Source organism: Hypomesus nipponensis, chromosome 1 (assembly GCF_054491055.1).
Source record: "Hypomesus nipponensis isolate SF chromosome 1, ASM5449105v1, whole genome shotgun sequence".
Classification (NCBI taxonomy): Eukaryota; Metazoa; Chordata; class Actinopteri; order Osmeriformes; family Osmeridae; genus Hypomesus; species Hypomesus nipponensis.
Window position 1 is genome coordinate 7,055,612 of NC_140361.1, and position 22,624 is coordinate 7,078,235.

Genomic DNA, 22,624 nt, shown 5'->3' on the forward strand with positions numbered 1-22,624 from the left:
CCTAGAAACATATCGGACACAATAGAATTGTGAAATGTATCCCCTACCTTAATTGTCTGTGATCTGGCTCTAGTTTGATAGCAGCTGCCCGGCCAGCCTCACTAGACGATCCGCTTCAGATTACCATCTTCATTTATTCAGAGGATAAAAGCCTCCAAATGCCCTATCGCTGAAAACCTCCGCGGGAGTGTTGTTCCGAATAGGCAAAATCTACCTCCCTGTAGATGAGCGTGCGTTTGTGCGTATGTCTCTGTGCGCGTGTGAAAGACCGAGTCACTAACCTGTTAAAATAAGGCGCCGTGGTCCGTTTTTCCTATCGCTCCCTACGTCGCTGTGTCTCCGAGGCCGTGTCAGTGATGTTAAACTGCCTCACAGCCCCCGTGAACTTGCTTTTGAGCTTAAGTTAAATGGATTGTCAGTCCATGCGAGCTGGGTGGGAAAACGGGGATTGTACGCGTTCCTCAATGTAGACTAACAGTTGGCGTCTATATCAACTAACCTATGTCTCCACCGCATCGATTTGTACGGCGAATGTGTCTTTATTTTTAATCCATTTCGTAGAGGGCGTCCAGCGGACCAGGTGTTTGCTTTAGCCGTGATTCACGCATCGATTCTATTCGTGCGTGCCTTTGTGTAGACAGGGCGCGCGGGGACAGCTACACCAGCACGCAAAGCTCAAAATCTCCCTTACATAGTTCAGAAGGTCGGTATGTTCAGCCAATGACGAAATACCATATATAATTTGATTGACAGCCATACGAGTCCGTTTTTACGCACACAAATTAACTGTCTGGGCTGTGCGTAATTCCGATTGTGGTCTCGACCGAAAGGTAGATTACACTGAACTTGGGACAAGTAGGCTACTGTAGTTTAAATCCGGTATGTGAGTCTTCGACATAGCTGGCTGTAAGGCTAAACCCACATGTTGCTATTATCTCATCTATCATTTCTAAAATATGGATTTGTGTATTACCGTTCTAATGTCAGGAGGCAACTCAATTATATCAAATTCATATTATTCCAAATACAAAGAAGATAAACGAGGCCAAGCCTAATGCCACAATAACAATGTAACGGTGGATGATAGCAGGCAGCTGGGACAGGGGAGGGAGAAGGGGAAGAGGGGAAGAATACACAAACAGGTTGCATTGGGGCACTGGGATTAAGGGGGAGAGGAGTGCAGAGAAAGACAAATAACGGCGAAGGGGGAGAAGAGGAAGGGAGGAGGAGATAGAGAGGTGGTTGATATATTGCAGGCTGAATTTGTACAACCTTAATAATCATAATCATCATTATCATTTCCTACTAATGCACGACTCTGATGGCTATTAAGGTCTCCACACGAGGGAAGCGGCTGTGTCTCCTTACACGCTCCTCCACGGCAACGGCAAACATCTATCCATCCATCCTTCCCTCAATTCCATCCATTCACCTGTCCATTCATCACCCAGGCCCAAAGACCCAATCTGTTCTCATGTTCTCTTTTGTTCTCTCACTATTTCTTTCTCTCTCTTTCTCTCACTCTCTCCTTCTGTCTCTCCCCCCAGGTAGGTCTCATTACTTACCTCTTCAGGAGAAAGATTAAGTACCCTCCATCTCTTGAATTTTATGTTCCCAGAAATGTTGTGCTCCTTGTACCTTCTCCACTCTTGTCTCTCTTTCACTCTCAGTCTTTCACTCTCTCTCATGCCCTCCCTCCCTCTCTTGCACCCCAGCCCTTTACCCCCCACCCACCCCTCCTCCCTCAGTCACTTGGCTCCCTACTCTCCCTCCAGGCTCCCACCTTCCCGCCCTTTCTTGCCCTCTTCTCCTTTCCCTCCCTCCTGCTTTTCAGTAGTTTCAGCTACATTGTCATCACTTTCCAGCAATTGGCTGGTTGTCGTCATCAGACATTACATTTTACATTACATCTTATTTATTTCCCAGATGGTTCCCATGCTTTATTATGCTATCCAAAAAAGATTACATATTTGCAGAAAATATTATTTCATACATCTTGTACGCACACAAACACATGCTGTCCACAGTGTGTTATTTTGAATTTTACACTCTTCTTTCTTTGTCTTTCACACACATATTTAGACACACCTGCTATGCTCCATATAGAAACAAGCATGCGAACACAAACCTTTACATTTGTATGCTCTCACATACACCCCCACACACACTGAATTTGCTTATACAAACATTTTGATCATCGTCAGGGAGAGGGGATACTTTGGTGTAATACCAGATGGTAAAGCTCTCTCCCTTTGGTATTAGCTCCTAACTTCTCTCTCTCTCCTCCCCCCCCTCTCTCTCGCTTTCTCCCTTCATGTGTTCTGTATTCTGGTATCCTGTTCCAGCACTTTGGTCTTAAATTAAGGACAAAACTAAGAAAAGTGTTACCCCTCGACATATTTCTCTCCATCTTTCAATCTCTCACACACACTCTTGCATTGTTTTTTACTCTCTCTCTCCCTCTCTCTCTCTCTCTCTCTCTCTCTCTCTCTCTCTCTCTCTTTCTAATTAACAAGGTAACAAACCTTTGGGCTTAGGAGTTGCCATGGTTACCCCAACATCTAATCTTGTCAGTCTGTATTTGTGTGTGCGAGCGTCTGTCTGTGTTCACTCGTGTGCGTGCATGCATCCGTCCGTGCATGTGTCGATGCACGTCTCTCTATCCATAAGAGTGTGTGTGTGTGTGTGCATGCGTGATTGTGCATGCACACAAGCATTTAGGCCTGGAGAATACCCGAGGCTCTGCTTTGATGCCTTTGTCTCCCCAAACGGACAAGCAGATGCTACTGCTCCCAAGGCGGCCATCGTCGGGGACGATAGGATAGGGATGAGGGAGAGGAATACAATGTCCATAGGTGGATTGATGCCCCACTGCTCGACTCTGGTTTATTCTTCTCTGATGTGATCTGCAGTTTGAGAGGCTGAGCCTTGTTCATTTATCTGTCCCCAGCGTTGTTTTTGCCTTTCGGTCTTTTGGTCTCGCTCTGCTCACCATCATATCAGTCTCTCCTCCTCCTCTTGGTCCCTTCCCTCTCTCCATCCCTGTGTTGAGTTTCTCTTTCGTCTTCATGTTGCATTTTGGTCTCTCCCTCCCTCTCTTACATTCACTGAATAAGGATGGGAGATTAAAAAACAACAACACAAAAGACAAACATGAACAGAGCTTTACCCTGTGCAGACCCTAAAACCTGCTCCCGTTACATGTCAGCCCATCAGGAGTCCCACGTCTGGGAAGCGGGGGTGAGCAGAGGTCAACCTCGTAGGTTCTCCATGGCCGTTTGGAAATTGGCCCCAACAAAAGTGTTTCCATTCCGAGCGGGGTTCTGTTCATTGCATTCACTTGGAGCCCTTGATGTTTGTGTTCAGCAGAATGTTTGTTTTCACTTGTCTGTCATTGACATTTTACCTCCTTCCTTTTTTTTCCAGCCAACAAGACCTTGCTGGGAGGCGGAGGAGGTGAGTCGTGCTCAATCTTCCAATCGTCAGCTTCTCTCTCTTGCTTCCTGTTTCTAAATACTTTGAGACGAGGTAGATGTTTGCGTGGGTGGTCGCGTCGGCGTGCAAGTCTCAGACTGATATTGTGCGAAAAGGAAAAGGATTCGGGTAACAGTCGAATATAGTGACTGTGTGGTATTCAGCTCTTTGGTAGGTGTGTAGAAGTGTGCGATCGTGCTTGTGTGTGTGCTTGTGAGGAGTCAATAGGCTTATTGATACAAGTCATAAATCTGTACAGCAAATGCCCAATCACTGCAATGCACATTGTGTGTGTGTGGGGGGTGTAAGGGGGTAGGGGGTGCGATGTGGCTGATTGTGTGTTTTAGTGCGATAATGTTTTGGAAACATGAAGAACACAGTTGTGTATTTTGAACCTGCTAGTTGTGTGTCTGTGTATCAGTCTGTCCAAGGTTCCCCTGTCTCCATGGTGATGTCTCAGGCGGCCGAATGCCCTTCCCAGGCTGGCACTTTTGGTTCTTTGTGTGCTCCCAGGACAATACACACACACATACAAGCAAACAAGTGGAGGAAGGTTTCCAATGGAAGGACAATGGTTGGAGTGATGATGGTGATGGTGATAATACTGAGATAAAGAGGGAGAAAGAGGGACTGAAAATACTTAGTCCTGTCCCTGACTCTGTAAGAATGACCCATAGTGTTGCAGAGTCACAAAGGTAGGCATCAACACTCCTCAGAGACTCAAGACCAGTGGTTCAGAGGTTCTCCACAAACAATAAGTCACATTTCTGTTCCATTTATCTACCTAGCAGGGTCGCATTCAAAATCAACCAGCTGATTTAAGGATGGGGGAGCCGGTGTAAAAGTAAAAAATAAAGTGACCTCACTGCTGGAAGAGAGTACAGTGATGGGTCATTTACTTAATGCCTGTTCAGTTTCTTGTACATAGTACATTTAGATGCATAAAGCCTGAGTAAAGTTAAGGGTGAGAGTAAGTAGGTAGGAATAGGTAGGCAGGCGTGTATTTATTTATGTTATGTGGTGTGTGTGTGTGTGTGTGTCATGCGTTATCCGTCTTTAGCAGTGGGTACTTTTTTGTGTGTTGTCATTGCTGTTGACCGAATCTCGGTCTGTGTGTGAGCCATAGGTACCCGCCACCAGACCATCCTAAACGTTGCCACGGTAACGAGGCTGCGATAACTGAGTGGCCGGGGGGTTCTGGGAAAGCAATATGCCAACGTTCCGCCCCATTAGTTTAACAGACAGGCGCCAGACCTATCAGAGGTCAGCTGGCAAGGGCGTCCGTGGCGACGGAAATCAAATTAGTATTCCTTGCGTGGAACGAGGGTGTTGCTTTTACTTTCGTATCAATCTAGATGTGCATGTGCTTGGAGGGAGGGAGGGAGGGAGGGAGGGGGGGGGGGGAGAGAGAGGGAGAGAGAGAGAGACTGTGTGGGTGTGTTTGTGTCTTTGTGAGGAAAGGGACGGTGGTTTGGTAAATATAGATGATTGTGTGTGTCAAGGGACATAGAGGGGTGAGTGCATCTTAGTCTGCACACGTTTTTACGATTGCAAGATTGCGTGCGTTTGTGGGAGGTTGTTTGTGTTTGTGTTTTTGAAGCTCTCGGGGGTATTGCTGAGGAAAGCAGTCTCTCAGCCAGGTAAGCACAGAGCCAATTATCACCTACTCCCCCCCCCCCCCTCGCCTCTTCTGGCTTCTGGCTCAGTTCAAACCTCCAACACCTGCCCCGGAACACAGTCCTGGCCGACTGGCTGGCTGGATGGATGGAACTCAAAGCCAACCCTCCTGTCTCCCGCTTTCCTCCTCCTCTCATCCCCGTCTCTCCCCCCCCCCCCCCCGCCCATTGCTCCCTTCAGGTCCGTCCTCTCCTATCCCCTCTGACACTAATTTCTGTTCATCTCTTCTTACTTTCCCTTCTTCTCCTCCATCTGTCTCCCACCCCTTCTTTTCTTCCCCCTGCTCTTTTCCTCATCTTACCCTCCCAAATCCCCAACCCCTCCATTCTTTTTACACATCCATGTTTCCCTCTGTAGACCGGGCCTCTCTCCACCTGCTGTCCAGCTCACCTCCTCTCTCTGTCCTGCAGTCCTCAACTCCAGAGGTTTTCTTGCATCTCTTTTAGTTTGTCTCCCCCCACCCTCTGTCTTCTCCGTCCTCCTACTCTTCAACAGTCCGATGTCCAGCTATTTCCCATCTTATATCCTCCACTTTTTCATATTCTTTCTACTTTTCCTTGATCCCCCCTCCTCCACACACACACACACACACACACTTACTCTCTCTCTTTTTAACACACACATGCTCATCCTCACGCTCTTCCTCTCCCTCCAGAAGATCAATAAACCAGTGTATAAAGAGGATATTAATATGAAGGGATATGCACTCCCTCTTGTTCCATTGATGTGGTGGGCTGCATCCTAAGCAGCTCTCTCCTCCGCACGCTAGCACACTGGGCTAATGATGGTGGACTACCCTCTCAGGACCCACACGCACTCTGTACGACAGAAATGCTTGTACGCTGTGTGGCACACTATCCTGCTTTGCAAATTGACAACCGTGTACGTGTGTTTGTGTGTCTGCCTGTGTATCCATGTCTTTTCTGTTTGTGTCTGCGATTGACATGGGTCAGTGCACGGGTTTTTGAGTGTGTGTGTGAGAGAGAGAGAGAGAGAGAGAGAGAGAGAGAGAGAGAGAGAGAGAGAGAGAGAGAGAGAGAGAGAGAGAGAGAGAGAGAGAGAGAGAGAGAGAGAGAGAGAGAGAGAGAGAGAGAACAATATAGTGTAGGATCAAAGATGATGTGTACTTTGTCTTATCAATGACTATGTCTATATGGATGGATCTTCTCACTCAAGCTTTCAAACAAAGGGTTGGGACAAACGCGCATGCACACACGTTGTGTTGTCTGTTTACACAGTTGCTCCCACACACAGACACGGGGTCGTCATGACAGACAGGGAAAAGGGAAGTGTCCCTTCCTCCCCTGTCTTACTCTTCTCCCCACACTCCCTTTTCTCACCAGCTGAATTGTTGTGTTCTTATCTGTCTTCACTTCGGAACTATTTTTACATCTGTCAATCTCTCTCCCTTCTCCCCCCCTCCCTCTCTTCCTCTTCATCCCTTCTCCCTCCCTCTCTCCCCCTCTTTTACTCTATCTCCCTCCCTCTTTCTCCAGCTTGTTATCACACTTGTTCTCTATTTCAGAGTCAGGGGTGTCAGGGTGTGTGTCACCTCCAGCCCTATACACACACTCACACATGCTCGCACGCACGCACACAAAACACAATCACTCTTCATCAGTCACACACAGTCTTACTCTCACACACAGTAACTCTTGACTCTTAGCACTAGGACTGTTTAAACAGTGGGTAGAGACTAGGGGGGAGAGACTAGGAAGCTAGCATTACCTGCCACAGGCGAGCACCCTGGTAGCCACAGCACATGATGCTGATATAATGAAAACGGAGAGCTTGCAGTCTAGCTTAGCCTAGCCCATAGCTAACCATGGTCCCTGTAATCACACTGCAATGTGAAAGAGCAAATGTTGACATGTGGATAGGCAGGGTATACCAGCAACGGCACCACTCACAGGTTGTGCGCGTGTGTGTGTGTGTGTGCGTGTGTGTGTGTGTGTGTGTGTGTGTGCGCGCGCGCTTCTCAGTCCTCTCCAGGGTGGTGATAACCAGGTGTTCACTGATTCATCCCTTCCTATCCCCACCATCACCTCCACCCCAAGTAGTGTAAGGTAAATGTCAGTTGTTTGAAATTTGTCATGCCGTGCTGAATTTGGGCCTCTTCCCTCCAGTGGATGGAGCGATCCACCGCACGGCCGGCCCCCTCCTGAAGAGCGAGTGTGCCGAGCTGGAAGGGTGTGACACGGGACAGGCCAAGATCACCGGGGGCTACGGCCTGCCCGCCAAATGTGAGTACCAGCCTGCCTCTCATCACTCCCTGTCGCAGCTCCTAACGACACTCGCTGACTTACTCACTCATTCTCACTCACTCACTCACTCACTCACTCACACACACACTCATTCTCACACACACACACTCACTCTCACACACACACTCACTCACACACTCACTCACTCTCACACACACACACCTTGCCTGTATTGAGAGTTCCAGCCTGCTACAGTCCATACGTTCTTGTTCCTCTTCCGCCATCCCTCACCTTTTCTTTGCAGTCTCCTCCTTACTTTGTTCTCTACTCTATCCCTCCCTCCATCCCTCCCTTCCCTTGTTTCTCTGGGTGAGATAGCAGTAATGACGAGGTTAACCAGTGTTTACAGTTCCAAGCTGCATGTTTTTTTTGCTCCTATTGGCAGATGTGCACCCTCTTCTTCTATTTGTCACCGTCTGTGTGTGTGTGTGTGTGCCCATCCGTGTGTGCATGTGATAGATTTGATTGTGGCAGAAGACTGATAGCAGCTTATGGTGCTGGGGGTTTAACTTCACAGTGGGGACAGACAGAATGAGGAGAGAGAAAGAGAGGGATAGAGAGAGGGATGGGACAACAAAAGGGAAGTGAAAAAGCATTAGATCCAATAAGCGGTGCAGGAGAAAAGACAGATAAAAAGGGAGTGCGAAGAAAGTAGGAGAACAAATGAGAGGCAGGAGGGTGAAGTGAGTGAGTGAGAGAGAGAGAGAGAGAGAAGACAGGGAGGATGGTGGGAGAGCTGATGACAGTAGAGAATTGGAATGAGATGAGCTCTTCTCACATTGTCAGCATGGCTTCCTTCTCACACTCATTTAGAGACTGTGTGTGTGTGTGTGTGTGTGTGTGTGTGTGTGTGTGTGTGTGTGTGTGTGTGTGTGTGTGTGTGTGTGTGTGTGTGTGTGTGTGTGTGTGTGTGTGTGTGTGTGTGTGTGTGTGTGTGTGTGTGTGTGTGTGTGTGTGTGTGTGTGTGTGTGTGTGAGAGAGAGAGAGAGAGAGAGAGACAGAGAGACTACATGTGCGGGTGGTGGAGTGTGTGTGACACAGCTCAGCAGTGGTCTCCCCCCTGATACACTCCAGTGGTAACAGTGAGACAGATCAGTACCATCTCTGATCAGTCAGACCGCCCCCCCCCCTCCCTCCTCCCCGTCCCCAAAGATGAAACTGCTCTCAGATCTGCCAGAGAACACTTCATGTCTGGTCTGACTGCTGGGATGGGCTTTGCCAGGCCAGTACAGATTGGAGACGTAATGGAGGCTTTACACACACACACACACCCACACACATTTTTTTTTCGCACACATCGTCTCACATGTACACAAACACCCACACACCCACCCACCTCTTGGTCCATGTTGTGGCATACCAGACCAGTCCAGATTCGACAAAATGTGATTGAGGCTTCAGACACACTTGAGTTTTCTCTCGATCTCCCGCACACATGCATATTCTCACACGCGCTCAAACAAAGCCCACACCCTAACGCCCGTCTAACCCACGGCACGCACACTTAGTCTCACAGGCTCAGTGTGAAGCCGACTGACGGCACTCGGCGCAGTACGGTTCAGATCAGCACGTCCGTGTGAGCGGCCGTCCGAGCATCCGTTCCTAACAGTTCTCCCCGCTGCCGCCAACTCCGCCGCTCATATCGAGCCGGCGGGACGCGGGGGTTTGTTGGCGTGTTGGCGGGCCTGGATGTGTCACACATACTTCCAAAGTGTGTGGGAGCTACCCGTCTCAGGCAGGAACAGAGCCTGTTTCAGAGCGGCTGGATGTTAAAGGCACTGCTGTCAGTAGATGGAAACACCTCTAACTAGTTGTGATTAAGAGCTAGCTGGGGAAGGGGGAGAGCACAGGGAGAATGACGTGAGAGTCAGGAGAAAAAGAGTTTGTGATGTGGTAACGTCTGTATTCACACACACAGTGCGTATGGTTGATTTGTGTGTGTGTGTGTGTGTGTGTGTACACACATGGGAGAGACATACTGTGTGCGTGTTTGTGCTTGTTAGAGTGAGTATGCTGTATTCTTGACTTGTGTGAGAGTTGTACAGTGGGTGTGTTTGTTGTCAGTGTGCTTGTGTGCATACAGTGTGTATCCTAGCTTTGTGTCTGTGTGTGAGAGGGAGTTATAGAGTATGTGTGTGTTTGTCGTTGTGAGAGTGTGTGTGTGTGTGAGAGAGAGAGAGAGAGAGAGAGAGAGAGAGAGAGAGAGAGAGAGAGAGAGAGAGAGAGAGAGAGAGAGAGAGAGAGAGAGAGAGAGAGAGAGAGAGAGAGAGAGAGAGAGAGAGAGAGAGAGAGAGAGAGAGAGAGAGAGAGAGAGAGAGAGAGAGAGAGAGAGAGAGAGAGAGAGAGAGAGAGAGAGAGAGAGAGAGAGAGAGAGAGAGAGAGAGAGAGAGAGAGAGAGAGAGAGAGAGAGAGAGAGAGAGAGAGAGAGAGAGAGAGAGAGAGAGAGAGAGAGAGAGAGAGAGAGAGAGAGAGAGAGAGAGAGATAGTTCTTACTTGTGAGTGTGTGTTTGAGAAAGAGTGTGTGTGTTTGTGGTTGTTAGAGTGGGGAGCCAGGAAGGAGCCCCAGGGCCCACCTGTGTACCAATACTGACCTGTTTCCCTGTTCGAGCCCACTGAGACCCACACAACACAGCAACACTCCCAAGCAGGGGAGGGGGGGGTTTGGATTGGGGGGAGGATGAGAGAGAGAGAGAGAGAGAGGGAGAGAGGGAGAGAGGGAGGGGGGGAGGGGGGGAGGGAGGGAGATGGAGAAAGGCAGCATAGAAGAAAGCCTGAGAAGTTAGTGGCAATGTAAAAAAGAAAGAGTGCAACTAGAGAAAGAGGGGGATGGAGACAGAGAAAATGAGAAAGAAAGTGAGAGAGTTATATCAGACATAGCAGCCACCAGTTATCCCCCCCCTCTCCTCCATCACCAAGCTTCATTCCCTCAGTGGCCAATTAGCACTAATTAAAATCCTCACAAACACCTCTCTCTCTCTATCTCTCTCCCTCTCCTTCTCCTCCAAGACCTCACCTCCATCTCCTTCTCTTCACAGATACAGTACCATTCCTTTCTCGCCATCCATTACACCTCTCCTCTAACTACGGGCTCTCTTCTCCTTCTCCTCCCCCATCCTTTGCTTCAACATCTTGACTTGTTGTTGTCTTTGCGGTTTGTAACCAGATATAATTAGTGGTGCTACAGGATACTGTGTGAAATACAATAGATGGATATGGTGGTGAAAGGGAGATATTCTGACAGGTCAAATACATATGTATTCCCCCCCCCCCATTTCTTTATCTTTCTTTAATTGTCTTTTCCTCTTTTTCATAAATGTTTGTTCCTTTTTTAGTTGGTTCTCACAGGCACACACACACACACAGCAGCAGCAGTGAGCTGCTAAGGCGCCGGAACGCGGCGTTTGACAACGGTGTTAATTCATTCACTAATCCAGTCGCTTCAGGGGCAAAAGAACCAGAAGATGGAGCAAGGTGTTGCTGTGCTCTGCCAAAGAAAGTAAAACAGACATATAGGGCGGGTGGGGTTGAAAGTCACACAGGAAGAAAGTGACAAGGGAAAGAAAGTGAGCATGAGGGAAGAGAAAGCCTTTCATGATAAGATGAATTCGGTCCTCTTTCTTCTATCATTTGGATTTTCCTCCTTTCTCCTCCGTATTCTTCTCTTGTCTTTGAGATGGCTGCTTCGAGACAGTAGTTCACCCACCCACTTTCTTTTCCTTTCTCACTCTGTCTTTCTCTCCCTCTCTCCCTCCGGCCCTCCCTCTCTCCACGGGGCCCCTGCAGGCTTACAGCAGGCCTGGCCTTCCATTGTCCCTGGAGCCTGGGACTGGATTTAGCGTGCTCTCTGCCTCAGTGAGCATGAACTGTGGGACTGACGCCCAGAGGGCCGGTCTGCCTTTTGCAGCTCCGGTTAACCTAGTTCAAAGACAAAACTAAAGGAAAGCGAGAGACAGATGGTGACAGGAGAGAATGGTAGGAGAGTGAAAGAAAAAGAAAGGGAGGCACAAGTTTTGATATGAAAAGGAGTCCTCATTTGTGCCCTCTCTCAGGTAGTAACTGAGGGGAGGCAGAGAAGAGGTGAAGAGGGGAGGAAAACTAGAAGGCCTGCAGACAATAGGCCGGATAGCAGGAGGAATACACTTCTAAGGGAAATGAGGGTGGGGGTGGTCTGTGCATGGATGGGCTTCAAGTTGAAGTTCACGCTGGTGTAGCGATCCAAATGCCTGGTTTCCCTATGTCACACGGCAACTAACACGCACACACATTTTGCACACGTTTTGTTTCTCTCCCTCTTTCTCTTAGCCTCTCTTTCTCTCTCTTTCTCTCACACGCACACTCCTTTATCCCAGTGTTCTCCACTACTGACTGCTTTTCTCTCTTTCCTCTTACGCCCACCTCCCTCCCTCCGTCTCTGTTGAGGTAATATGTGCCTGACTCAGGTGATGTATGGTAAAACTAAACAAACAGCCGATCGATAATGTAAACAGCGCTGGAGTGAGGCACTAAATAACAGCCCACTGACAGTACTGTCTGCCCCAGGTGACGGAGAGAGGAAGAAAGATTAAGGAAGAGATGGAGGGAAAGGGAGAGAGGGAGACAGAGGGGGAGAGGGTGAAAGAGATGGGAGTGGGGAAGACTGAGATGGAGAGAGAGACGGACGGGCGAGAGAGAGGATGGGAGCACACAGACAGAAATAAAATATGGATAAAGGTGGGAGAGATGGAGAGAAGCAGGATGAAAAGGGGGAGAGGGTGTGGAAGGAGAGGATGTGGAAGGAGAAGGTGAGGGTGTGGGAAAAGAGAAATAAACAAGTCCAATTAGGATGGAGCCATAATGGAAAAATGCATACTGGGAGAATTCAGTTGTTTTGTACACAGGGGAGAGGGGGGGGGAGAGGGGGGGCTTTTTGATGGGGCCGTTGTAGTCACTGGAGTAGTGGTGACATTTAGCAGTAACATGTAGACGAATGGCTTCTGTAACATTCTACTTCCCGTAACCACACCTGGCCGCTGGACTCTGAAGTACTGTCTAGGACGTCCAGTTTGACCTTTACCAGAGAAGGCACACACAAGCTTACACAAGCCACATGAGCAAGCAAACACACACATACACACACTCTAAGCCAGCTGTCCCTACACTAGCACACCCAGTCTATGCACATACACACATCCTACCTTTCCACCAGGAATACAAATATAATTCTAATTTGGGTACAATTACAATCTATCTGATTGGATAGGTTGTCCTCTTCACAGCGTACAATGTTGGAGTGTGACAAGGCCGTGTTTAGAATTGAAAGTAGCCAGTTTGTTTGCAGTGTATCAGCTGCTTGTTTGGTCAGCCTTGATCACGGCCCTACCTGGGCGAGTCACGCAGGGCAGGTCCACCCGCTGGGTCCACCCGCTGGGTCCCCCTCGTGGCTGGCTGGCATGATGTTGGTGTGTTCCCTACCTACTGCAGCCCTCTGTTTTTCTCTGTATTTCACACTCACCTTCATTCTCTCCTTGTGTGTGTTGGTTTTTAGTTGAATTGATATGAATTCAGTTAGCAGCAGAGCATATGGGTTTCTTCAAATGGCCTCTCGCTCTCTCTCTTGTTTATCCATTTTGTTTTTCTCTTTGCCCTTCTCTTTCAATTAAATTTCAAATCAACATGAATGCTTTATTAGCATGAAAATAACATCTTATTTTAATTTAATTAAAAAAATAATTATTTATATTTTATTTAAAGAAAATATGTTTTTTTACACATTATGTTCCTCATTCTAACTAACTCATCAGTGGTTTTTTTTTTTTCCATTTAGTGTTGTGCATTTCAAATGCTGCCAGAGTTTCATATTGGTTCTAAATTGTTCTTAGGTAGCCAGGCCTGCATGTGGTCACCTATTTCCATGGCCAGGCTATGCTCTCATTCTGTTCTAAGTTTCTCATTTGCAATGGGTCAGCCAGCCTGGCACTGTGTAAAGTATGTTTATATCTCAAAAAGTGCAGTTTTCTTAGTATTTTGTTTTGCCAGTAGAGTCATGGCCAAAAGAATTGGCAGTGACATACATTTGTGTTTTGCAAGGTTGGCTGCTTTAGTAATTTCTTCCACGTTTCTATGGTATATTGGAAAACAGTGATAAGCATTTCATACGTTTAAAAAGCTTTTATTGGCAAAAACATTAAATATATGCAAAGAGTCCCTCCTTCTATAGCAACCCGTTTGCTCTTATAATACAATCAGAATGCTAGTGATTTCACCTGACTAGTACTCATTAACACTTTCCCATGTGCTGATGATATGATTACTGAAATGATGTTGGCCCCAAAAAAAACAGTGAATTGTGGGTTTTTGTGATAAAGAAGAAAGAAATTGGGCCATTGAAGCTTTTATTTAAAATGTATCTGATCACTCTGCACAGTAATCTAGAAACAATATAAATCAACAACTGACACAGCAAACTTTGCGAAACACAAAATGATGAACAATACTTTTGGCTCTGAGTGTATAACATAATTTAAAAACATTTTGGTTTCCTTCCAGTTTGATTTCTTTTTTTTGCCCCTTCCCTGTCTCTCTTTCTCTCTCTCCCCTTCTCTCTGTCTATCTATCTTCCTCTCTCCCTCATCCCTCTCTCTCAGACGTGATCCACACAGTGGGGCCGATCGTGATGGGGGCAGTGGGGGAGGAGGAGAGGAGCCGACTGAGGGAGTGCTACTGGAACAGTCTGGAGTGTGCTACCTCAGAAGGTCTCCGCTCCGTGGTGAGACACTTGGGGGTGTGGGGGGGGGGGGGGGGGATGCAGGGAGCTGGAGGTATGTGTGAGGTGGTAGGGTTGGAAAAGATGTTGGAACAGTTTTAACTATTATTTATCTCTCTCTCTCTCCCTCTTTTCTTTATCTTTATCTGCATGCTTCTCTCACTATCTTTCTATGTCTCTCACTTTTTATCTTTCTCTCTCCACTTTGCAGGCATTCCCCTGTATCTCCACTGGGGTCTACGGTCAGTTGTCATGCTTCTGTCTACAATATCTGTCTGTGCCTGTCTTTCTTTGTATGTCAGTAGTTGTCTGTCTGTCTGGTTCTGTCTGTCTGTCTGTCTGGTTGTGTCTGTCTGTCTGGTTGTGTCTGTCTATCCGTGACCGCATGCCTTCAACTTGTCTTCCAGCATCACTGTTAAACCGGGAGGGTTTAATTAACTTAGTGTGACACTTTTCAATATCGCTCTTGCAGCAAGGGAGAGTTGAGTTCTCCAGATTAAGGGCCGGATTAGATGAGCAGATTAACAGAGATTAGAAGGGAGATGGTGTCAGATGGCATGTAATCCCCCCACTCACTGGAGTTTGACAATCTGCAGCTCTCAGCAAGACTCCCCAGGGTTCCCTGGGCTGGGAGAGAAGGTCGCAGACACAGTTGGTTATAATCTAATACCAAGCCTAGTCACACACTATTGAAATCCCAGTGCTAGTTTTTCTATTCCACATTGATATATTTACACCTATGCAATTACAAAACTACATTGGTATATTTTTAAAAGAATAGTGCCAGTGTTGCTGGTTTTGAATAGAACTTAGATGTGTGTACACAGACATACATACACAAACAAACAAATACAGACAATTTTTGAATAAACAATAATGGAAGTATGGCATAAATATTTAACAAGATAAAAACAGAATTTACCTATGTTGCTACCCTGAGATATGGCTACAGTTCTAACATAATTTGGTGTGTGTGTGTGTGTGTGTCTCTCTCTCTAGGATACCCACCTGAACAAGCTGTGGATGTGGCGCTGAAAACCGTCAGAGAATACCTGAATGATCATGATCACTGTGTGAGTGTTTGTGTGTGGGTTCGTGCTTCTGTTTTGTCTTTAAGAAACACCTGGTATTCTTCTCTCACACAGCTGTTGTTTTTGTTTTCGGGAGAGAGCAAAGAGCGCGTAGATGAAGACACACACACTTGCACAAATTCACTCTCACTCACACTAAACACACCCAAAATGTCCATGGCCAAGTCTGTGTTTTAATTGGCTCCTTGCGGGATGAGTAGACAAATATACACACTGGCTCACACACACAGTTTCTCCTGAGACAAGGGGACTGAAATGACAGCATGATGGAATAGATGAGCAAAAAGAAGTTGAGATGGAACGGAACATTGTGTTAACTTTCTAAACAATCCTGTCTCCTTTTTTTTCCCCTCATTCTGAGTCTTGTTGTTTTCCAACCTTGTCTTTATCAACCTTTTCTAAGTTGTAACACACAAAAGGTCCTCATCTGTCAATTTGTAACACAGATGAAACCTCTGAATTATGGTTGCATTTGAAGAATGAAGGGTTTCAAACAGTCAAGAAGCTGTAAAGGGTTTTGTCTGGAAACTTGAAGTCCTTTGTGGAACCGTTTTCAGTGACAGAGACTGTCCAAAGATCTTCTATTATATGCTGCTAATTAGCTTTTTTACTCGAGACGACTGTTCCCAAAATGACGTTACCAAAAATCTTTACAAATTTGATAGGAGGGACAAATACAATTATGTCGCATATTGTTGCAAATGCTTCTACATACAGTTTCACTTTATTTGTGTTTATGTATGACTTTTTAGCAGAGCTTTTACATCAACAACCCGTCTCCCGTATGGTAAACTGTAAGAACAGTTTCTCCCCCAATTAGCATTACCAACCTTCTGCGCACAGTCAATTATCATAATTAGTTTGGCTTCTTCCCTAGTCTAGAAAAATTATCTAGAACAAGCAATATAATTAATTCAAGTGTAAAAACCACCACGGACAGAGACAGAAGCACAAACGGGCTTTATTGTGTAGCAGAAACTGAACCATCACCACATTGTCAATGTGAATCCTTGTGGATTGTCAATGAGGGGAGCAGGACTTGATCTAAGTATAAGCTTGTTCTGAATCTGTTCTCCTTCAGCCAGCCAGCCTAATGGAGCGTGCCAGGTTATGTTGTTACTGTACCATGAACAAGCTGCCAGCACTTAAGCCTTGCGTGTCTCCCACCATCTTTATTACAGTGAGGGGGATTGTTGAGCAGGCCTAGTGATAAGGGGTGGAATATTGCTTGATTGAATTGTAGATTTTGATGTAAGCCCTGTAATGTAGTGTTTTCACGTCTGTTTCATGAAGTGGTGTGTGTGTTTGTGTCTCAGTTGGATAGAGTCATCTTCTGTGTTTTTTTGCCGAGTGATTACGAGCTGTACAAGAACAACCTCCCTTACTACTTCCCTGGCGGTAAGTATATGTACACACACACAGCCGACTGTACACAATCACATATGTAGTGATCGCGTAAACCCATGCATGTATACACACACTCCCCCACGGACACACACACCAACACGCACAGTGACACAAGGGTCCAAATCCAGAGCCACAACTCTTTACGGAGTAGCAGGTCTCTTAGCCAATCATCTCTGTTTTCCCCCTCATCTCTATACCCGCCCCTTTCTCATAGCCTGCTGACCAATCCAAGCGCCCTATTGAACACAGGTAACCAGCATGGTATGAAGGAAAGATATGTGTGTCTCTAGTGGTAACTGTACCTATGGCAATGGGAAATGCCATCTTGTAGTTTGGTAGTTGATTCATACCCACTCTTTGTGAGACCCATGTACCTTAACCCTGACTTAACCGCACACCTTTCCTAACCAACTAAACCATGGTAGACCTATCACCATGACCTTAACCCCTTCCGCTGTTCCTTAACCCTAACGTTTTACTGGTCTGTTTATTGCACAGCACTTTGAGCTGCTAACTGTGCCTGTAGCAAGCTCCAGGCTTTAGCCTGAGGTCCAAGTCAGTCTGTGTACCCAAATGTCTTTGACTTGTGTGTCTGTACCTGTGAGCCACTGTGTGCTGTTTTACTATGTCTTTCATGTTTAAGTGTATACATACAGAATGTAGAGAGAGAGAGAGAGACACAGAGAGACACAGAGAGACACAGAGAGACACAGAGAGACACAGAGAGACACAGAGAGACACAGAGAGACACAGAGAGACACAGAGAGACACAGAGAGACACAGAGAGACACAGAGAGACACAGAGAGACACAGAGAGACACAGAGAGAGACAGAGAGAGACAGAGAGAGACAGAGAGAGACAGAGAGAGACAGAGGATTCCTTGTACCTATTGATTAGTGGAATGAAGGTGTTCAAAGGGGTTGAGGTTCAGCGGGTGTTAACCCGCCCTGTTTAGCTCCACACCTTTGCCCTCGGAGGAACATGACTCTCAAACTGTCACATTCCCGCTGCTATGCTGTTAATGTCAGCTGGGAGACACAGTCACACGCAGTTACTGCATCACAGTATGTGAAATAAACAGGATTAGACAGGATTCAGACTGATTTCATGTTATACGACAGGTAGCAAGTCACAGAAGAAGAGTCTACTCTGTGTGTGTAATGTAAAGTATTTGGTGGGATCATTACTATGGAGGGTGGAGTATTGGTGTACATGAAGGACATCACCTGACATAGTCTCTGCTCTTCCTCCTACCAGATGTCCCTGTCCAGAGTAAACTATGAAGAGGCGTTTGGGTTGCTATGGACACTGATCCCCACTGTTGCTTTTCACATGCGATGATTTCCCGTCCACCTCCACCCCCCACCCCCCCTTTCCTCCATTGCTCCCCCTCCTGGTATTAGGAGTGAAGAGACACCTTTGATGGATATCTGGACAATGATTATTCTGTAACTAAATTGATTGAGTGAAGCATTGATTTTGACAAAACTATCCCCCTTAAGACTTGTTTTTGTTTGTAAGAATAATGAAATGCTTAATGTTCGGTGTGTTTTTGTGTTTGTTTGTTTGTGTGTGTGTGTGTGTGTGTGTGAGAGAGAGAGAGAGACTGAGAGTGATTCCATAAAAAGAAGCTCATTAAAGCTGATCACAAAGGCTTAGGTGTTGGAAAAAATCTTTTCTGGGGCGATTGGACACGAGACACTGAGTTTATCAAGAGGGACCACTTTGAGAATCTTCTCTTTCATGTCGTCTCTTTTTGTGTGGGTGTGTGAGAGACAGAGCAGTTGGGTAAGTATGTATGGCTGTGTGTGGGGTTTTGATTGTGTTGTCACATTCCGAGAGCTCGGGCGGTGATTTGTTTGAAATGAAATCCCTGTTAGTGTCTATCAGCCCACCCCTGTGCTTTCGTTCTCGTGTTCTGACAACTTTATTTATTGATTTTCAAATCTTCCTCGGCGGACAAGGCCGAGCAGGAGAGAAAAGGAGAGAAAGAATAAAGAAGAAATATCTTCTTTTTTTTTTTTTTTTTTTTTAACAACTGATATCTACTTCTCTACCTGTTTGATATCTAATAGTGGGAGGTGTAAAATAGCAGAGGTGGGAGAGTGTAAGGAGTGGGGAGTAAATGGAGGGAAAATACTAAGGTGGGTTGGAGGAGGGGACTATGACAGGACTAGTAGGGGGAATGGAGGGATGACAGGAAACAGGTGTGATGTAATGGAGCTGGGGGTGAGGGATAGGGGAGAGAGAGAGGGATCATGGTGGAAAGGAGAGAAAAAAGCATGATGAACCTATGTGAAGGCCTTCGTTTTTAATAAGCTGCAGACAGTGCGGCCAGCCTCAAACCGCTCTCTCTGAATAATGAGAGGAGAGACAGGCGTAGTGAACAGGGAGAGGATGAAAAGAGACTCATTATCCCCCCAACCGACCAATTTTCATCACTGTCCCATCAGTGAGCTCTCTTTCCCTTTATCCGTCTGTTCTCCCCTTTTTCGTATTTCTCACACACTCAAATGTAGTTTTTGTTTTAACAGAATGACAAATGAAGGCTATTTATGCAAACTGTATTGCTAACTTGGAGCTCAATTTAATGTAGTCTTTCATAGTACACTGAAAAAGCTGTTGGCTCAATAAATTACTGGTTTTGCACAGACTGGATGATTTAACAGCATTGCATTGCATTCTACCATCAAAAATGAATGTCAAGCTATGTTTTCTATCTCTCAAGAGAGAAAGACTTGAGAAGGAAAGAAAGGGGGAATGGGGATTAGATAGTAGCCAGCCAATGCCTGTGGATGTGGCCCTGATGAGTGGCGGAGTGAGGATGGAAGGATGGAGGGTGATGTTTATGGATGGGTGGGGAGGGGGCGGGGAGGTAAACTGCTTGTGAAATGAAAATGGCTCTTTAGCAGAATCCAAGACACTTGGGCGCTGCGCTGGATCAATGCTGCTGATTTACTGTCTGAAAGCCTGTCAGAGATGAAGAGAACGAGAGGGGAATAGGAGGGAGGGAGGAAAGAAAGAAAGAAAGAGGAAAGGAGGGGCTTTCTGTATTAAAAAAGGGGGATCCTAAAATGGAAGTAAGAGAGTAATGGAGAATTCCAATTGTCCCTTAGCTGGGATCGACGGATGTGGAGAGCAAGCCTGGCTACTTCTGGGAAGAGATCACGGATTTGACCCGAGTTGATTGTTGAAAGCTATCAAGTTGACAGCTCACTTTCGCCAATTGCAATCATGTCAGGTCCATGATTACCTCAAGGATGGGCTTGAACTAGAAAGATTTGTCCAAGTCTCCATTCACTGCCGCTTAAGTCACCAGCTGGGTACATTTGTCATATTCAGATTGTCTTGCTCTTGCTAAGCAATTGTTTGAGTAATTTTTTAGATAGTTTATACTGTTTTAATGACCATGGGTAACCCCTCAATTCATTGACAACAGTATAGTTTTGCTAGATTTATGGCATCATTGAAATGTTGGTGTGTTTGTGAGACTGTAAGCATGATGTGTGTGAGTGAGAGAAAGAGAGATTGGGTTTGTGTGTGTCAGTGAGAGTGAGAGACAAACACAGACACACTCGTTGTACGGAGGACTGCGGTCGACGTCTCTCCACCGTGTTTTTCCTCTGGAGTTTATTTTATTTTTATTTTGAGTGTTTAATGTATTAAAAGGGCCAGGGTAATGAATTATAATCTTTAATGCAGCGACCGATCGATACCAGCAGAGAATAAATCAGCTTTTACTGAGAGCGTCAAAGGCTTTAATACACTAGGAGAGAGGGAGGGAGGGAGAGAGAGAGGGAAAGAGGGAGGGGTGGAAACAAAGACTAAGAGAAGGAGGAAAGGGTGGGGGTGAGGTGGCGGGGGGGGCACAGATAGACAGTGGTACCTCCGGGCTAACCTAATTGAGTAAAAGCCCCTTGAAAGCCCTGCGATTTTGACAGTTTTGCGAGGAAGTAAGGTTGCAGGGTCGGGCGGAGAGAGTGTGTACACACACAAACACACTTATTATTCTCCTGCTTGTTGTATTGTCGAGTCTCAGTGGATAGTGTGCAGAGGCTCCCATCTCAGTAGCCTGAGGCTGTTCTTAATTAATTAAACTACAGTCCACCACTTGATCAAAGTTTAGATGTCCCCTGCCTCCCGTCCCACCTGCTGTCCAGCAGGCAGACAGGACCCTGGGGAGATGAGCCGTCACAAACAAAAGACTCGAATCAAATGACCCCTGTGCAGCACACTGGAGTGAAATTTCAACAATTTGAGTCGGACTTTGTTTGAACTATTGTGAAGTAACCAACGGAAAGGTAATGTGTCGACCTACCTACAGTACCCCTCGTAAGCGAATGCATCTAAAGTCAGGTCGGTACTTGAAAGTCAAGACAAATAGTTACACTTGTCTTTACCTGGGGTAGAAATCTCTTTCAAGGTCTTTGGATTTTGATTTATACCTTGAAGATCATGCAGTGCAACCAATGGAACGATCTCACTAATGAGCTCCAGTGTCAACCCTGCCTTCACAGCAGGCTGAGAGAACTAAATCAAAGAGCCTGTGTGGCTGTTTGCAGCCTCAGGTCCAACTGCAGTGAGGACTGGTGGTACAGTGGTCTGACTGGTGTCTGGAGGCTCTTTAGCTGTAGAAGCCTAGAAATGAAACTTGAATAGTAAGGCAAGGCTGACAGACACCAGAGAAGGAGGGAGGGCACGGGAAGAGGGGTGGAGAAGGAACGGGGCAGCGACTGAAGGTGAGAGATAAGAGTCTGAGGAAGGAGAGAAGGGGTAGAGGAAAAGTGAGTGGAGAGTTAATGGTCCCAATATTGAGGGAGGGAGGAGAAGAGAAAGATTTATCCAGAAGAGATTGCCCACTGATGGAATCATCCCACTCTTCTGCTCAATTATTAACGACCCAAACGGACCAACAGAGACCGAGATATTGAGACGACCTGTGGGTTCCATACCCCATTCTATCATTCCTTATATGAAACATGAATAATAATGAGACCTATTGTTTTTACCATCTTCCCCCTTTTTACTTTCTCCAACCTTATCTTATGTCTGGAGGCAGGGTTCAAAATGAGGTGAGTTGTGTGTCTGTGTGTGTGTGGGGGGGGGGGGGGATCTGAACCTCCATAAATTCACAGGGTCCTCCCATAATAATCTCACTAAACAGATGTTTTACATTTGTAATACGTCAGTAGGGCTTGATATAGCAACATTTTCAGGGGGGAATCTCAAGTATAGTCATCTTATGTGATTGTTCAAAATGTTCAAATTCCAAGATACCCAAATAGTCTTCTGAAGTTTTGATTATAACATTTTAGGGGACCCCCAAGAGTCATAAATCATTTTGAACTCTGTATGGAGGTGTCTGATTGCTGCCTACTTTGAATGGCAGCAACAGTATCATCCATCCCCTTTTCTCAGAAACACACGCATGCACAGCCAAATTCACTGCATCTCAATTTCACAAACACTTTGTATGGAGATGGGTCGAGTTTTGATGAATGTTACCATGACAACTACATAATTCATGAATTGTATTAGCGTTCCATTTGTCATCTGTGAATCATAATTCACCAGCAATGGGGGGCCAAAATAAGGCTCTCTCTCCACTTTTATCTTCCATGTCACTCCAACTCCTCCTCTTCAATCCATCCCTCTTTATCTAGTCATCTCATCCTGAAAGAGGGACGTGCCCTTTGTCTTGGATGCAGGCAACGTAGATCATATCAAAGTGGATTCTCAATGCAAAATGAACTTCATTTGAGAGAGAAATCTGCACATGGTTGTGTGTGTGTGTAGTTATGAAGATGTACACTGATGTATGTTGGACAAGGAAGATGGAAGGAACATCACCCAAGGTGTAGCAAAGTATTCTACTGTTAGATTTATATTTCATTTGCTCACTATACTGTACCAACTCTACTTGCAGTCCCATTGTTAAGAAGAAAACAGCATTATTCACATAACTGCA

At 46.1% G+C, this 22,624-nt stretch overlaps 1 protein-coding gene across 3 annotated transcripts in view; it reads left to right on the forward strand.

Annotated features, from left to right (window-relative positions):
* The window catches only part of macrod1 (mono-ADP ribosylhydrolase 1), a 40,597-nt gene extending 22,287 nt beyond the window's left edge, over positions 1–18,310 (forward strand). The window contains exons 4-11 of one of the 3 annotated variants that reach the window (XM_084669389.1): positions 3,427–3,456; positions 7,278–7,394; positions 14,039–14,160; positions 14,369–14,399; positions 15,157–15,230; positions 16,565–16,646; positions 16,870–16,904; positions 17,914–18,310. In XM_084669389.1, the coding sequence (XP_084525515.1) occupies positions 3,427–3,456; positions 7,278–7,394; positions 14,039–14,160; positions 14,369–14,399; positions 15,157–15,230; positions 16,565–16,646; positions 16,870–16,877 (464 nt within the window). In that variant the 3' untranslated portion in view covers positions 16,878–16,904; positions 17,914–18,310. The remainder of the gene's footprint in view (positions 1–3,426; positions 3,457–7,277; positions 7,395–14,038; positions 14,161–14,368; positions 14,400–15,156; positions 15,231–16,564; positions 16,647–16,869; positions 16,905–17,913) is intronic. The other 2 variants (XM_084669311.1, XM_084669475.1) reach the window with 2 other exon arrangements.
* Positions 18,311–22,624: the final 4,314 nt, after the last annotated feature.